The sequence below is a fragment of the Suricata suricatta genome, chromosome 8 (genome assembly GCF_006229205.1).
Source record: "Suricata suricatta isolate VVHF042 chromosome 8, meerkat_22Aug2017_6uvM2_HiC, whole genome shotgun sequence".
Classification (NCBI taxonomy): domain Eukaryota; kingdom Metazoa; phylum Chordata; class Mammalia; order Carnivora; family Herpestidae; genus Suricata; species Suricata suricatta.
The window spans coordinates 110,706,717-110,725,340 of NC_043707.1; the positions used below are offsets into that span (position 1 = coordinate 110,706,717).

At 39.9% G+C, this 18,624-nt stretch overlaps 1 protein-coding gene across 9 annotated transcripts in view; it reads left to right on the forward strand.

The window, feature by feature from the left end:
- The window catches only part of SCMH1 (Scm polycomb group protein homolog 1), a 158,768-nt gene that overhangs the window by 103,354 nt on the left and 36,790 nt on the right, over nt 1-18,624 (forward strand). For all 9 annotated transcript variants that reach the window (XM_029949393.1, XM_029949391.1, XM_029949392.1 and 6 more), the window contains 2 exons: nt 10,793-11,025; nt 14,732-14,858. In XM_029949393.1, the coding sequence (XP_029805253.1) occupies nt 10,793-11,025; nt 14,732-14,858 (360 nt within the window). The remainder of the gene's footprint in view (nt 1-10,792; nt 11,026-14,731; nt 14,859-18,624) is intronic.

The window sequence follows — 18,624 nt, forward strand, 5'->3', positions numbered from 1 at the left end:
CATTAATCTGGAACAGTTTTTCCATCATTCTTCCTTGTCTCTCATGATCCCAGTATTTCTTTATAAATGTTTGCTCAGTTATCTTATAGACAGGGTCTCAGTTTGGGTTTATCTGATGTCACCTCATGATTAGGTGATATATTTTTGGTTATACATTTCAAGTCATACATTTTTTAATGTTTTACTTATTTTTGAGAAAGAGAGAGAGTGAGAGAGAAAGAGAGAGTATGAGCCAGGGAGGGGCAGAGAGAGAGGGAGACAGAATCCGAAGCAAGCTCCAGGCTCTGAGCTGTCAACACAGAGCTTGTCTAGGGCTCGAACCCAAGAACCACGAAATCATGACCTGAGCTGAAGTCAGACACTTGACCAACTGAACCACCCAGGTGCCTCTCAAGTTACACATTTTTGACATTCATGTTCTGAAAGTGGCATTCCTCTCAAAGCATCATATTTGGAGATACAGGATCTGTTTGTCCCATTACCGCAGTAACTTTGGTTACTTGGTTAGAGTGGTATCTACCACGTGTTTCAGTTCATTCCTTTGCAATTAATTAATAATCTTGTGGAGAAGTTTCTCCAGTGGAGAAATACTTTGAAGCTATCAGTTTCCTGTTTCTCACCAAATTTTCACCCAATAGTTTTAGCATGTCTCGCCTGAATCAGTTATTATCCAAATGGCCATTTTCACTTTCCCTCACTTCTTCCACATTTGTTAGTTGGGGCTCTACTGTAAGCAACAGCTTCCCTTCTCTTCTGTGTTTTATTTATGCGTTAGTTACATCAGTATGGACCCACACTTACTTGATTCAAAAATAATTTCTTATTATCATTATTTGTTTTGATGCTCAAAATGTTCCAGATTTGGCCAGTGGAAACCCCTTGAAGTTGGCTCCTGTGTCCTCTTGGCATGACCCCATCATTCTCTGAGCATCCCCATTACTTATCAATATGTTCCAGGTTTGTTTTGTACCTTGCCTACACAAGTCCATAATCACTGAATTGTGATTATGTGAAGATTACTAACCTTCTCAACATTGTGTTTTTCTCAGAAAACAATCGTGTTGGATTTTCTTCACTTGAGATAATTTACTAAATGTTCAGCTGATGTGGTCAGTTGACATATGAATTGCCCCGTCCTGGGCTCCTGCAGGAAGAGGGATTGCTTCCTTCCTCCTAGCCTACATGGCAGAATGTGTGCCTGTGAAGTCTCAAAAGACTAGACTCTTGCCTGGCTCTGCCACTCCGCTTCTGTGAGGCTGGCTCTCCTTCGTCGTCAAAGGAGAACAGGCCAGCTCCCACGAGATTGTTAGGAAGGCCACGGGAATGTGCAAGAATTTTGTCAAAGTCTCATTGACTAAGGGGATTATGCTGTCAAATTCAGTAGCATCAAAATGTGTTGGAAAATATTCTGACTTTTCATTTCTCTCTGAAGTAGGGCAGTCATTAAATTATTTAATTATTTACATTAGGAAAAATAAGAAAAGATTGTGCTTAAATGACACACTCAAGGTCACACCATAAGGGACAGAACTAGAATTAGATCCCCAGTTCCCTGATATCACTCCAATTTTTTTTTTCCAATGAGGATAATTAAGTTAGAATGTGGCAGAATAGGGCTTCCTGATGGAAAGAGCTTCCACATCCTGGAATCCCTAAGGATGGCTTAAGAAATCCATTATTAAGAAGCTTTTAAATTAGTATGAAGCTCCGCCTCAGTGCTAGCTTCTCACATGACCTGCGTGCCCTGATTTTTCTGAACTGTTAAATGTAATTGGTTAGTTTCTTCTGCCCAGATCGTTCAGGCTGAAGAGGGCAACCTCTTTAACAGTTCGCATCATGGACTTTTATATCTAGCCTTAAGGGAAAGGAGAAGAAGGAAGAAAAACAATTATTTTGGGCTGTTAGAAGGCCACGTAAAGCCCTGTTCAGTTCATCTCTTATATCTATTTGTTTGTTTGGGTTTTTTTTATTCTACAAAAATGTGCTAGGTCCCAGCTGTGCCATGTGATGGCAGGAACTCGAACTCCAAAGTAAATGACTTACGTCCCTGCCCAGCCCAGGTCCCATGGTCTGTTACTAGAGATACAGGGGGCAATCTCAGGGTTTACAGTAACCAGTTTAAACATTTGGCATGTTCAGTTACTCAGGTTTGGGTGTGGAATGAGTAGAGAATTAGACTGACATTTTTTCTCGGTAGGTGTGTTGGAAAAAGAAACACAAGGAAGTGATTATGATTATAGATCAATGGTTCTCAAACCCTTTGGTATCAGGAAACTTTGGTATCCTTAAAGACCCCAAGGTATTAATGGGGGTTATCCATATCCCTGTATTAGAAATTAAAACCTAGAACTTTTTAATACATCAGAATATACTTGTATATTATACAAGTACACATTCCATTAGCTGTCAGAATGAAGATATCACTTATGTAGCCTCTGGAAAACTCCACTGTGACAGAGTGAGAGCAGAAAGAGGAGATAATAGTTTAGTATGAAAATAATTTTCCTCTTACAGACCCGCAAAAGGATTTCAGTGAGGGAGTTCCTAGATCGTACTCTGAAAACTGCATTTTTTAAAGTACATTTTACCAATAATGGACATTGGATCATGTCAGGTTTCCAGTTACTACAGATAACACTGCTATTACCATTCACTTACATGTAAAGTGTATGTGTTCAAGAAGTTCTTTGGAGTTTATACCTGAGATTGGAATTGCTGAATCCTAGAGTGTGTACATCTTCAGACCTTTTAGATAATGCCTGAAATCCCTCCCAGGGAGTCTTGTGAAAAATGCTGCTGTGAACATTCTAGTACATGTCTTTTGTTGGTTGTGCCTCTCATTCCTCTAGGGTATATCCCAAGGCGTTGAATTGTTGGGGGAGAGCATAAAGCTAAATGGTCTTTTTCAGAGTGATTTACATTCTCATCAGCAATGCATGAGTGTGCTAGTTACTTGGTACTCCTCACCAATACAGGTACTGTCAGACCTTCAATTTTAGCACTTTTGGTGGAGATAGAGCGTCTTATAGTTTTAATTTACATTTTACTGATAACTAATAATGTTCAGCAACTGTTCATCTCCTTGTCAGCTATTTGTATATTCAGTTTTGTGACATGGCTCTTCCAGTCCCATCTTTTAAAAATTGGATTGTCATTCTTTTCATTCCATATTTTTAGGAGGTTTTAAATATTGTCTGGATATTACTTTTCTGACATACATGTTTTGTATATCCTTTCCCACTCCCCAGGTTTCTTTTTCTTAATGTTGTCTTTTGAGGAACAGAAATTTTTTTATTTTAATGAAGTCATGTGTGTCAGTTTTTTTATAATTAATGCTTTGTGTGCCATGTTTAATCTTGCTTACACCAAAGGTTTGAAGATATGCCCCTCTGTGTTCTTAGAAAAGTTTGATGTTTTAGATTTCATGTTAATTTTTGTATCTGATATGAAATGTAGGGTTCAAGCCTCATTCCTTCCCATATGGATATCTGTTTGACTCAGCACAATTTTACTGAAGAAGTCGTGTTCCCCTCTACCACCACCACCAACATAGAATTTCAGGGGCACCTTTAGCATAAATAAAATGACTGGCTATTGGGACTGTTTCTGGACTGTTTTGCTCCACTGATCCATTTGACTGTCTGTCCTTAACACCAATATCACATGTCTTAATTACTCTAAGTACTACCATGAGTCTTGATACCTAATGATGTGAGTATTCCCTCCAGGTTTGCTGTTTTCAAGATCAACTTAGCTATTCTAGATCCTGTGCATTTCCTAATAAAATTTAGAATTAACTTGTTAATATGGACAACACACATTACAAGAAAACTGCTGGGATTTTGATTAGAATTCCATTGACTCTTTAAATCAATTTGATGAGTAATGAGAGGGCAATTTGAGTCTTCCAAACCCTGAAGGTGATAGATCTCTTCATGGCCATGTGCTATCTAGATCTTCTTTAATTTCTCTTAGAATGTGTTACAGTTTTTAGTATGATTTTATTGCACATCTTTCACTGAGTATTTGATTTAGGGTTTTGAAATTTCATTTTCTAATTATTAGTATATATAGAAATAGATTTTTGTATATTGAATTACATCTAGTGACCTTTGCAAATTTATTTTTTTAAGTTTATTTCTGTATTTTGATAGCAGGAAAGAGAGAGAGAGAGAGAGAGAGAGAGAGAGAGAGAGAGAGAGCGAGCATGCATGCATGAGCAGGGGAGGGGCAGAGGGAAAGAGATAGAGAAACCTAAGCAGGCTCTGCACTGTCAGCACAGAGCCCAACACAGGGCTCGATCTCAGGAACCGTGAGATCATGACCTGAGCCAAAATCAAAAGCCAGATGCTTAACCAACTGAGCCGCCCAGGTGCCCTCATTTTTTAATTTTAAATAGATTTTGTAGATGAGAGGAACCGGTTTATGTAAAAAAGTCATGCCATGTGCAAATAATGCTTCTTTTTAACATAGCTTTTATTTCTTTTTCTTGGTACTTTGGCCTTCAATATAATGTCGAATAGAAATGATGATGGTGAATATTTTTATTTTGTTCCCTTATTCAGTAAGACAGTATTCAGTATTTCACCATTAAGTATACTATTGCCTTTGTTGATTTTTTTATAGATGCCCTTGCTTTAAGGAAATTCTAAATTTGCTGATAATTTTTATCATGAATGAGTATTAAAGTTTGTCAGATGTTTTTTTTTTCTACACCTCTTGAGATGACATATGGGCTCTCTTCTTTATTTTGTATATGTGGTAAGTTCAGCTGATTTTTTTTTCTGTTAAACAACCTTTGTAAGTCTGGGATACAAACTCTACTTAGTCACAATATATTTTCCTTTTTATATACTGCTGGATTCAATTTACTAATATTTGTTAATGATTGTGCATCTATGCTCTTGAGGGATATTAGTCTATAGTTTTGTTTGCTTGTAATATCTTTGTCATGTTTTGGTATGAGGATTACATTGGCCTCATAAAATGAGTTGGGGAGTGTCCCTCTTCCATTTATCTGAAGAGGCTTTGTACAATCTATTGTTATTTTTATTTCCTCTTTCAGTGTTTGCTAGAATTCACCAGTGAAGGCATCTGGGCCTGGAATTTCCTTTGCAAAAAGGCTTTTCATTTTGATTTCAATTTCTTTATTATGTACACAGCCCTTCATGTTCTGTGTGGTCTTGTGTCCATTTTAATAAGTCATCTTTTCAAAGAAGTTGCCCATGCCATCTAAATTTTCAAATGTAGTTGCATAAAGTTATTTATTATGTCCTGTTATTATCATTTTAGTGTCTGAATTTAAATGAAACCCACTCTTTTGTTCTTGATATTTATAGATTGTGTTTCCTTTTTATATTTCTTAATCAGGCTTATCAAAGGGTTATCTTTTCAAAGAACCAACCTTTAATGATTTTCTCTGTAGTATGTCTATTTTCCTTTTTTCATTGACTTATCCATTCACTTATATCATTTCCTTCTCCTTTTTTTGAGTTTAGTTTGCTGTTCTTTTCCTAGTTTTTTTGAAGTAGAAACTTAGATCATTGATATTTAACCTTTCTTCTTTTCTAATATAAACATTTAAAGCTATACATTTACCTCTGAACACTGCTTTAGCTAAATCTCACACATTTGGATCTGTCATATTTTCATGAATTTTAAGTTCTAAGAATTTTCTTCTTTCTGTATTTATTTCCCTGGTGTTTGAGTTACTTTTTCACATTTGGGATTTTTCCAATGAATTTCCTGTTATTGATTCCTATTTAAATTCCACTGTGGTTGGGTGAAGGGGAGTGGGAGATACAGCTTCCAGTTATGGAATGAATAAGTTGTGAAAATAAAAGCTACATCAGATGGAATATAGTTATATTATAATAGCATTGTATGGTGACAGATGTTAGCTACACTTGTGAGTATAGCATAACATATATAGTGGGATGTTGAATCACTGTGTTGTACCATCTGAAACTAATGTAACATTGTATGTCAACTATACTCAAAAAAATTATTAAAAAGGAAAAAAGACTCAAGGTATCAAAGCGGAAAAATATAAGATTTTTCCTTTTCACGCTTTGCATTTCTCTTCTAAGACATCGTTTATTAAGCAGTGATTAGAATAAACAAATGAATGCAAATGTGTAAGTTGAATCTGCTGGCACTAAAGAGCTGTAAATATTTCTGCATTACTGGTAGTAGAAATGAACACACCAACTTGTTTATCTTCCTGCTACTTTAGAATGTATTAATACAGAGCGATTTATAAACATTTTCCTAAAACACCAAAGCAACGGTGTTTTCTAAAAATAAATGTTATTGAAGACTGTGGCTGAGACTAAAACCATAACTAATTAATTAATTAATTCTGCTGTGGTTGGAGAACATGTTCTGTATAATTGCAGTTCTTTGAACGTTATTCAGAAGTGCTTCTACATCCAGCATATTCCATAAGCATTTCTGTTCAAAGAAAGCGCGTTCTCTACATATTGAGTGTAGTGTCCTGTATGTGTCAAATAAGTTGGTTGGTTAATTGGTTATTTTATGTTATTAGTTAGTTAATTGAGGTATTCATATCTTACCTGCCCCTATCAGGGTTTTTTTCAACATCTTAACTCATCAGTTACTGAGAGAGATATGTTAAAATCTCTAACTTATTATTTTGATTTGTCTATTTGTCCTCTTCATTTTCTAAAGTTTTGCTTTAATATTTTGTGTTATTAGATATATATAAATTTAAGGTTATTATAGCTTCCTTTTGAATTGACTCTTTTATCTTGATGAAATGTTCCTTTTTAGTCTAGTCATACTTCTCACCTTAAAGACTGACTTATCTGACCTTAATATAGCCACAAGAGCTTTCTTTTGTTTAATGCCTACAGGGTATATGTTTTTACACCTGTTTGTACCTTTTTATCTATGTAATATTTCAAACATCCTTATATTTCAAGGCCTTCATGTAAACAGATGTAATGGGGTACTGGGGAGGGGGACTTTGGCATAGTATGTTAATTCTTTCCCTATTAATTGTTTACTTAATCCACTTATATTTAATATAATCATTTATTTGGATTTAAGTTTACCATTTTGCATTTTGCTTTTTGTTTTCTCTTTGAGTTCTTCCTCATATCTTTATTCTTCCTTTCTTGACTTCTTTTGGATTAATCAGATATATTTTATCCTTCTAGTTCTCTCTCCTTAGCTTTTAGTATACATTCTTGTATAATTATTTAACCCGAGTAGAATTTATCTATTGCGGTTAGTTAGTTACACTATGCAAATGTGTATCAAAGTCTTCCTTAAATAATTGCTTTGTAACAGTTCCCCAAATACTGCAAAATTCTTAACAAAGCTTGGCTCCTTTTATCCCCTATTTCCATCCTGTGTGCTATCGGTTTCATATAATTTACTAATACATATTTTATAAACTCTGCAAACCATTTTATAAGTTCTTGTTCTAAATAGTCGGTTCTTGTTCTGAATTCTTTTATATCTAGCCACATAGTTACCCTTTCTTACACTCTATTTCTTTCTGCAGTTCCATCCTTTCTATTTGGGATTACTTTCCTTCAGCCTGAAGAACTTTCATTTTATTTCCTAAAGTTTAAGTCTGCTACTAACAAATTCTCTCAGCTTTGATTTATCTGAAAATATTATTTCACCTTCATTTTGAAGGATATTTTCTCTGGGTATAGAACTCTAGGTTGGCAGTTTGTATATCTTAGCCCCTTAAACATATCATTCTGTTGCTTCTGGCTTCTATAATTTCCGTTAAAAAGTCAGCCATCAGTCTTACTGATGCTCCTGTAAGATGCTTCTTTTCTCTCTGACTACTTTTAAAAGCTTATCTTTGTCTTTCACTTCATTTGTATTTTATATTTTATTTTCAGCACTTTAACAGTTATATATCTTGGTATAGTTTGGGGATTTTTTTTAGATTTTTGCTGCTTATAGATTGCTGAGCTCTTTCTTCTTTCATTGGTTTCTAAATACTACTTTTGCCTCATTGTCTTTGTCTTCTTGCTCTGGGATTATAATTTACTCATATTTTGGATCCACTGACTATACTCATATGTCTCTAATGCACTAGTCTGTTTTTTCCATACTTTTGCTTCACTTTGGATGTTTTCTGTTGATTTTTCTTCAAGTTCATTAATCCTTTTTTCTGTTGGATCTTGTCTTCCCTTAAATCTATCCAATGAGTTCTTAATGTCTCATATTTTTAATTCCAGGATGTTCATTTAATTTTTCATATAGATTCCAGTTTTCTGTGGGTGTTACCTTTTCTTACATTTTGTTCATCTTTCCTCTACTTTCTTTAACATATTAATTATGATTTTACTTTAAGGTCTCTCTTCCTCTATATGGATCATATATAAATCTATTATCTATATTTTCTTTTGATTACCAATCACTTTTTTCTGCCTCTTATTATATCCAATATTTTTTGTGTGATATACTGGATATTTTATATCAAAGAACTGTTAAGGCTCCCGCTAATGTCTTCCATCAGGGATAAGTCTTTCTTTCCCCTGTTAATCTAATTAGGATAATGGCCTGATTCTCTCAGTCTAATCATGGGTTGAGCTACTCCAGGTCTGGATTGTACCTGTATCTTATCCCTGTTCCTTGGACGTGGGCTCTCCTGGGCTCTTGATTGAGAACCTAATAGATCCCTATCTCCTTAGCCCTGAAAAATTGCAACCTACCTTTGTCTGTCCTACCTTTGAGAGGTTAGGGGTGTGGCTCTTTAACCGCTTACTCCTTACAGTTTCAAAATAGGGCATTTATCTTGAGGAGGTATGTTTGAGGTAGACCTCCTCCTTCTAATGGGACCTTATTTATCCCCTAAAACCACAAAATTATGAGGTATTTCGTGCTGCCTTGTGAGACGCCCTCAGCCTAGCTTCATGTCTCCATCGCACAGACTCAGAATTTCGCAAATGTCCCTTGGCGAAAATTGGCCACACGTACAGAGCTCACGTTCCAATCAGTCACAGCAGCCTATTGGATTTCTCTTTCCTCCAGGAGAGGTCCTCTGCACAGGCCAAGCCTGAGCCTCAGTTCATGCCCCAAATTGGCAAACGCCCTCAGGAAAGAAAACAGTGTCAGCTACCTCGGAAGCCCTCCCCACTCAGGTCGGGAATTCCAGTTCATCTAGTGCCTGTGATTTCTACAACACTGCAGTGTCTCTTCCAGAATGTATCTGACTTTTCGTAGGTGTTGCATGAGCAACACCACACTGCCATAATTTGTTATATCCTACCCTGAATCAGCATTATCATCTGCCTGCCCACTGGAATTAGCTTATGAGCTAGCCTCCTTAGTTCTACTCCTGCTCCCTCCCCTCTCAGAGAAGCCAGAGGGTTCCTTTCAAGTACATCCTGCCACTCTCCTGCTCGTAAGCCTCCAGCAGCTTCCCTTCATACTTAGAAAGTTCAAATTAATTTTCATTCTCTGCAAAGTCCTGCACGATCTTATTGCTACTCCTTTTCTAACCCGATCTCCCTACACTCTTCTCTTCGCTCCCTCGATCCTAGCTATAACTGACCTCTTTACCATTCCCGGACACACTAGCATGTCCCCATCTCTGGGTCTTTGCACTTGTTACGTGCCCCCTGCTTGGAATGCCCTTTCCTCAGCTCTTCATAATGTTTTGCCTTTATTTCATTTGGGAGCTCTGTGTAAATGTCACCTCCTCAAAGTGGGCTTTCCTCCCCCCTCCTTTAGTTTTAATCATAGCACTTACCTGCTCTTATGTTATAGTTTTATTTGTCTGTTTTCTGTCTCTCCAACTGGGACATAAGCTTTATGAGAGTGAAAACTATGTTTTGCTAACCTATAGTAAGTGCTTAATAACTATTTGTGGAGTGAATTGGATGTCCCTTACCTTGAATCGTTTAAAGAGAAGATGAATTGTCCGCATAAACTGGCGAGCACCCTGACATAGATGCCTATAGAATGCTTGGGGTGCGGGGTGGGGGATGGGGGTGGCGCGGTGCTGACTTACTCAGGAAATAGTCACACAAGGCCTCAGTAAGGAGGTGATCCTGGAGCTGAGTAGTGAAAACTGAGTATTGGTGTTTGCTTGAACAGATTGGTGTTCAGAAAACAATTGGGCTAGAACATGGGGGAATGTGGGTCAGGAAATGACATCAGACATAACTGGAGAACAAGTCAGGGGTAAAGTCACAAAAGTGCCTGGATGTCAGGATAAAGAATTTGGACTTTACCTTAAAGGTAATACGGAGAAAAGGTTTTTAAAGGAAGTAAGGAGAGGCGCTGTCAGATGTGTGTATGTATGCCCGCGTGTTTCGCTACTCCTCGTTGGAATAATCGCACTAAAACTTAAAGTGATTTGATGTAGAAGATTCCTAACTTGGTTGTCAGAGCCCAGCTTAAAACAGAAGTCCTTATCCCAATTCACTCTGTAACCTGAAGGCATCATTTCCTCTTTTGAGCCTTGGATCTTCATTCTTAGCAGGAAGAGAGAGTGTAGGCTTCTAAAAGTCATTCCACCTCTGAGCCTGTGGTTCTGTATATGCTTTACCTAGATGCCGTGGGGAGAAAAATTCAATATTTTCTCTGCATCTGCCAGAAATAATTAACCCTTCCCATTCTAACCAATCTAAATTCAGTTTTCCTGTGAGATTTCCTAACATTTAGTTCAGAAGCCAGGAAGCTAGCTTATTGGGATAAAACTATCCAAGCAGAGGTAACATGTCTTTTTTTCCCCCCTCTGTTTGGGATGGGAACGCAGGTGGGTGGAGGGGTGATAGAATGAGTCTTTTTCTTGCAGTTGTGATTCCAAAGAACCCCTATCCTGCATCCGATGTGAACACTGAGAAGCCCAGCATCCACAGCAGTACCAAAACTGTCTTGGACCATCAACCAGGGCAGAGGGGGCGTAAACCAGGAAAGAAGCGGGGCCGGACACCCAAGCCCCTAATTCCCCACCCCGTCTCTACCCCATCCAAGTCAGCTGAACCTTTGAAATTCCCAAAGAAGAGGGGTCCCAAACCTGGCAGTAAGGTAGGTAAAAAGGTGGGTCTCCCAGAAAGGGATAAAGGGTTGTAATGGGGTAACTCACCCATATCCATCCATCTTGGAAAGGGGCACATCTGGCCCTAGTTTCCACCCTGTGTGCACTTTTAACAGGAATCTCCCACATTGTCATCCTGCCTTGCTAACTTACCTGCGAGTTGGTGATGGTAGAGAGGATGGTATGGATAAGAAATTTTGACAGTGAGAGTTACATTTGAGGAAATTCTGGTCTAATGTCTTCCCTAGATGAAAGGCCCTGCTCCTAATTGTTAACCTACCTGGAGCGGATGGCCAGACATATGAACAGAAAGAGAAAGTTGGCTGACTCTGTCAATGTATTCCTTTTTCTAATCCTGCCCCTGCTTTTAAAAAGAAAGAGAGAACATTGCTGACTACCTAGCAAGAATCAGACTGTGTTATCAGACATCATTACATACATAACACAACATGATCACAAGAGCCTAGGAAATGAATAATGTTAATGTCATTTCATAGTGAAGCAAATTGAGCCTTAAGAGATGTGAAAGGACTTCTCTAAGGTCACAGAGCTAATAAATGGCAAAAGTTCCATGTATGAGGCTCCACATGTTCTAGTTCCAGGGCCACTGCTGCCTTACCATGGGCACCATGGGCACTCTCTCACACCTCCTGAAGGAGCTAACACTCACCTCTAGTACAGGACAAGACTGCTGAGTCAAGCATCACTGAGCATTGTTACTGCAAGAACCACCTTTTTCTTAATTAAAAACTTTTTTTAATGTTTTTTATTTATTTTTGAGAGACACAGAGAGACAGTGCGAGCAGGGGAGGGTCAGAGAGAGAGAGAGGGAGACACAGAATCCAAAGCAGGCTCCAGGCTCTGAGCTGTCAGCACAGAGCCTAGCGCAGGGCTTGAACCCACAAACCACGAGATCATGACCTGAGCCACCCAGGCTTAACCGACTGAGCCACCCAGGTGCCCCGAGAACCACCTTATTATAGTCATGACCAATTCTTCATGCCTGTCTTCCCTAGGGGAACCATTGGTAGGAAAGTTCCTCGGCTGCTTCTCTACAGCTTCCTTTGGCATCACCTTCTCCGCTCACTTTTGGTCCAGGGATTTCTCTGCATCTCCCTCCTGAACTAGACCACCTGAGTTTGAATGTAGAAATGATACCTAGTTTTCCCTGGGCACGCCATTCTAATCTCATGAGTTCTTCCCTAAGTTTGGTTGGTTGGTTGATTGATTGGTTTGGTTTTGTATATTAGCTCAGCTGACTTCAGTTCTTCTAGACTATGAGCTCCTCAAGGTCATGAGCTTAATCTTGTTCTTTTCTTTTTCTCCTGTAGTGCCTTATATCTCAGTCTCTTGGGAAATGTTCAATATATGCAGGATGGATGGATGATTTTACTTATGTTCTAATTGAGATTATCTTTTTTTTTTTTTTGGCTTTGAATTCTTGATGTTACATCCTGATCTTTCTATGTAATATGTATGCTCTTGATCTGTCTACCACTAACCCCTAACCCAAGTCCTGATTCATTTTTGTCTCCACTACTCTCTTCTTATTCTCCTGCTATGGAGGGAGACTGAAGGCTCTAAAGATTCCAAGGCCAAGAAACCATGCTTTTGATGATGTGAAGACATCTCAAGGACATCAGATTAAAGAGGGAGAAAAACTTAAAAGGTTGCAAAGACAGAACTAAAAAGTAGAAACGCAAGCAGATAGACTTTGTCTCAACATAAAGGGAACAGTTAAATCTATCCCAAAACAGAAGTAGTGCTCTGCCAAGAAAAAAAAAGAAGAAGAAAGAGAAAGTAGTGATCTGCCATCACTAGAGACATTTTGTCAGGGACTACATGAGTCTATGGGAGGGATATTTTCAGGGGGAAGGAAGTAGGAGAGAGATGGTTGGATTAAGTGGCCTTTAAGATCCTTCAAACCCGAAACACTGATGCTGTGATTGCCTCTGCTCAGCTCCTTGGGCAGTCTTAAACACAGTAATAACCAAAGTCCCATTTCTTTCCAACCCTCCTGAAAACAATAATTGTCCTCTTTTCCTGTGTTTATTTTATGGGCTGGCATTAGACTCGCTAATTCCCCCTCCTTTCCTGCCTACTTCTGTAAAGGTATATGCCTTCCACTTAACCCATGACCCTTCCGTTCCTTTCGGAAGCAAAGTGGCCTCACAGTAGAGCAGAGGCTTTGAAGCCAGACAAACAGTTTTATATCTTATGTCCATTTCGTACCTTAGTGTGACTGTGAGAAACATCTTTGAGTAAGGCTCTGGGCCCCAGTTTTCTCACCAATAAAATGGGGTGAGGTAATATACGATATAATACGTGTATAATGCACCTATCTCAGATAGTAATGATGCCTTCCATTCTCTCTGCTTTATGCTACAATATTTGGGCACCTAACTGGGCTTGTTCCTTCAGAGACCCCATGAAATCCCACCACCAACTCAGTGAAGTTGAAGTGATACTTTCTTTCTTCCCTGACTCCTTGCTTATTTCAACTTTTACTTTTACCAGTGTCCTCAAAAAATGAGGAAATGTCCATGTCCCATGTATGCTTTGAATGTTTCATGTTTGGATGATAACTGTCACAGGCAAGACCATCTTATATAAGCCTGCTGTCACTGGTGCTGTCACTTTAGATAATTCACTCCTAGAAAGGAGACAGGTGTATATAGCTCCCAGCAGTGGAACGACATGGGATATTTAGTAAAAAGGGATTTCTGGATCTCAGTGATGATTACATTTTCCTTGTATTCAGAAAGGCTTTTAGAAAACCATTTCTTGGAAAGAACGTTTCTCCCCTAAAGACTGCCCTGAACAACATAGAGGAGATACTGGATTTTTCTTCAATCATTTGTATTACTTCCCCCATTATTGGCATTCCATACTATGTACTTCATTGAAAATATTTACTGAGACTTATATGCCAGTTGCCATGCTAGGAACAGTACTCAGAATCAGACCCTCAAGGAGCTTCAGGCTAATAGGGGACACCAGTATGTAACTATATATGACAATACATGTGACAGATGTAATACAAAGTATAGAGATAGCACAAAAGAGACAGTAGCTAGAGGAAATCTAGAAAAATTTCCTGCATAAACAGATATCTTTAGAGTAAAAAAAAAAAAAAAAAAAAAAGGCTATTCCAAGCAGGAGGGACAGTTTATTACTGTAAAGGCATAGCCCAGGTAAAACTGCAGAACTTTTAGGGAAATAATTTAGTTAGAGATTTAAACCTTAGGGTAGGAAGTTTAAGATAAGAAATGATGGATGATGAGCTAAAGAGGTAGACAGAGGAATGGAGTTTGTAGTCAGGGGAAGAGACATTTCCATTTTTTAAGAGAGAAGCAAAGTACAAAATAATGTCAAAGTAGACTTAAGCCTTTTTTACTTTTGTCTGCCCAACTCATGAAGAAACCAGAATTTCAAATGATAACATCTAGTATAAAAGGCAATGAATTAAGCTCTGGCTCTGTAGAAGCCCAGAATCTTGTACATAGATTCAGAAAATGTTTACTAAGCATCTACTGTATGTAAAGTTTTGGGCATGATTCTGTATGGAAAACAGAAAACACAGTCCTATCCACAAATCTATATTTCATTTCATGGGTGAATTGAGCTAGAAATAGAGGAATCAGAAGACAAGTTACCTGTCACGGATAGCAAACTTTTCCCCATCCGTTTTGACAGAGGAAACCTCGGACTTTGCTGAACCCACCACCCACCTCACCAACAACCAGCACCCCTGAACCGGACACCAGCACTGTACCCCAAGATGCTGCCACCATCCCCAGCTCAGCCATGCAGGCCCCCACAGGTAAGAGCAGATCACGGTATTAGCTACAAGCCCCAGGCCCCACTATCCATACTTTCTCTTGTCTTGCACCAGCAGTTAGACCCCTGTCAGTTTGTAAACCTAAATCAGATCTTTTAAAAAGAAATTTTAGCTTTGGCATTTGGAATAGTTTCAGAGAAACCTTCATCCTTTCCAAGCAATTAAAAGAAACTTGGGTAAATGTTCTGTGAACTCAGAGCTGGGGAGCTGGGGCAGGGGTGGGGTGGAGGTGGGGCCAGCACCAGGAGCCCCCAGCCCAGTTTGCATTAATACTCCTCCTTTCTGGTTGAGAGTGCTCCCTTTTTACTGATCCCTTCCAGAGTCCTCCCAGCATTACAGTAATCCTGCCATCACTCAAATACATGTGCAACTGCTCTGATTTTTTTTTCTAGTGAAAATAGTCTTTCTTGGATATTCAGAAAACAGGACTGTGGGAGATATTTCTCCCTTTGGAAGAATGTAACATGAGGAAGAGTCAGTAACTGCCCAGGGTCCCACAGGGCTCTTCACTCAGACAGCACAACTGGAACCTGATATTTAAAATTATTTATATACTTTATAGCCAAAGTTTTTTCTGAAAGTTTATATTTCATAGTAAAGCTTAATTACTCTTCTGATGAAGAAATAGCACAGAATTCAGCTAATCACTTTGAATATTTGTATTTCTTTTCTTCTCTCCTTGGGGAAGGGGGATTGTAAATTCAGCCTTTCCACAGCCACCTGCATTTCACAGAGCTCTTAGTCAAACGCACACAACTCTTCCTGGGAAAAACCAGAGCTATGAGCCTCCTGCCTGCCTGGGGCCTTCAGCTGCCACTCAGGGGCTCACACTTGAGTTAGCACAGGCTGGAAAAAGAGCTCCAGGCAGGGCAAAACCAGGGTGCTTCAGGGGGCTTCATGTGCCCAGCCTGCCGTGGAGGTATTAGTTTGACTTTTTTCTTCTTCAAAGGAATCCTCTTTCCTACAGTGTAACTGCCACCCATTGTCACCAGTATCCTGTTCCTAGTTTGGCTCCCCTCCCCCCCAGCCTTCAGACTCTCCCTCAATAAGTTCCGCTGCAGCAGAGTTAGAGGAAACTGCATCACTGGTGAGACACTCTCCTTTTTGGGAACCATATCTCTGTCCTCAGTTCAGGTGAAATCAGAACAGTGATGCAGATTTAATTTCCAGGATCATATTAACAAACCAGTCCAACCCAAGATCTTGTAGTGGCTTCTTTTTTTACTTGAATCTGTAAACTCTCCTAAACCCAGTTCTGATGGAACCTTAAAGCTCCTTCCTTGTGACCTTTCTGGCGGCGTGGTTTGATCTGGCTCCTTCCCACTTTGTGCAAGACGACTCTTAGGGTCAGCTTGATTTCAAAGACTTGGACTCTTCAGTGAGTGGAAGCAGAAGAGGAAGGGCAGTTTGCTCCCCTGAGGTGACAGGCCCCTTGCAGCAGTACTTCCACTCCAGGGTGTCTGTTATGATCTCAGCTGCTGTGCTCAGAGTCCTCCCCTGGCTTTTCGTCTGCGCTGGTTGGTGAGTGGGGCGCTGGCAGCACCATAGGGTTCTGGAGGACAGGTCTACTTTGACAGTTTGGTTTGCAGACTCCCTTGGCTTACTCCGCAGAGGCAACGTTTTACAACTTGATGGGAAGCTTTCACTGTCTTCTGAGGTATTTTTTACATCTGAGATTCCACTTGTGGGAAATTTAATAGGCTGAGAAAATCACTCACTTTCTGAAGAAAGGTCAGTAGTTTTAGTAGAACTTGAGGCAGTGCGCTTGAAGATGGTTGCTTCTTTCTCCTTCCACAAACCCCTCGGGTCCAACCAGCATTGCCAGGCTGTGAAGAGTAATTGCCCCAGTGGAATGATTGGTGTCATGGCGGCCTGGTAATACCTATGACAGGTGACTTTCTTCAGCTGCTCCTGAGTGAAGCGCTCCACACAGGCCTCCAGGTGAGACAGCAGCACCTTCCACACATGCTCACCATGAACCTCACACAGCTGGAGTCGGCAGGGGTCGCCTGTGACTGGAACAGGACCAGCGAGAGCGGGCAAGGGGCTTCCGGGGCCTCTCTGTTGTTTGCAGGGCCAAGCAGATGAGGAAGAAAACTTTTCAAGGCTGCTGGCTCTGCACACACCCAACTGGTTACACAGAAAAGGCACCACCAGCCATGATGCTATTAATTCCTCTCATGAGCAGCTGAAACTTGAAGAATTCTGATTTTTTTCCACTTTACTGCTCAACATTAAATTTGTCAAGAAATGCACAACTTCTGCACAGTCATTCCTGAGGAGGTCATGGGTGAGGTGCAGAGTGCTGGCTGACATCTTGGAAGGGGATTAAGCAAGGTCTGTTGAAAGCTGAGAACATCCGCCAAAACAGAGATCCAGAGCTATAGTTAGTTTCCAGAGAGTGCCTTCTCCCTCTTCTCAGGACCCCTGTAGCTGCAGACCGACCAGAGCAAACACCAGCCCGTACAAACCCAAACAAAGCCCACATCATTGATGGTGGCAAACTTGGTGCTGTGCGAGCAAATTTGATTTTTGGAGACCAACCAATGAACATTTGATTCAAGGCAAAGTGTCCATTTCATAAACCAGCCATCTATGAAGGTAACTTAAAGAGTTACACCGCTAGAATAGATGTATAGTCTCCCAGTGGGGTAACTCTGAAGAATAATTCTCATTTCTTTTCTTTTCTTTTCTTTTTAAAATGTATTTATTTGGGGGGTAGAGAGAGAGAGAAAGAGAAAGAGAGAGCCAGAGAAAGAGAGAGAACCTGAGTAGGGGAAAGGCAGAGAGAGAAAATCCCAAGCAGGCTTTGCATATCAGTGTGGAGCCCAAGGCAGGGCTCAATCCCATGAACCGTGAGATCTTGACCTGAGCCGAAACCAAGAGTCGGATGCTTGCCGGACTGACTGAGCCACCCAGGTGCCCCACGAATAATACTCATTTCTTATGTGTAAAGATATATGTGTGAAACCATACTCTGCTTATCTGCACGTTCTCTACCTTCTTTAGAGAAAATTAAGCAGTCAGAATAGCCCCCAGGGAAGTTTACACAGTCTTTTTCTTAGAGTTAAGGATGTCTCCACCCAAATCCTAGAATGTTAGAGCTTGACGGGAAGACCTGCTGTAGTTTCTTCTCCAAATAACCATTGGAAGACAACATGGCCTGCCTGTGGTATTTATGTCCAGTTCTACTCAGGGTCCTGTCACATGATTTCTCCAGCTATATCACCTGCATCTAGCTCCAGCCACTGACTGGGTTTGCTTAGTCTAAAAGAGTGTCATTAGATTCATGAATAGTGGCTTTTGCCCCTCAGCTCTATGGATGAGGAAGAAAAAAACAGATAAACACTTTGGTAGAAAGATTATGTTTTCAACCTTACCTCATGCCCCTAGATGCCTGCATATGTGCTTGGTTTACCCCGTATTATTCTAAATACCTCTAAGTTGCCTAGTTGTCTTTTCAACATTACCTAGAACACACACATTAGTGGGAACTTCATGCCTGTGCCTCACTATTCCTTAGAAGTCATGCAGATTCCATTTAAACCTGGTAGTCACTGAGCTGGCATCCCTCCCTTAGCATGAATCCCATAGCCTGGGAAAAGTGGGACTTACTTTGTATCTCTGTTTCCTGTTCTTGGCCAGGCTAAGGCAGTTTTGACTATTCATTGTATCACCATCCTCTGATTGAGCCTTGGTGCATTCTGTGTGACCTTGATATCACTTCCCTTTCTGAGCCTCAGTTTCT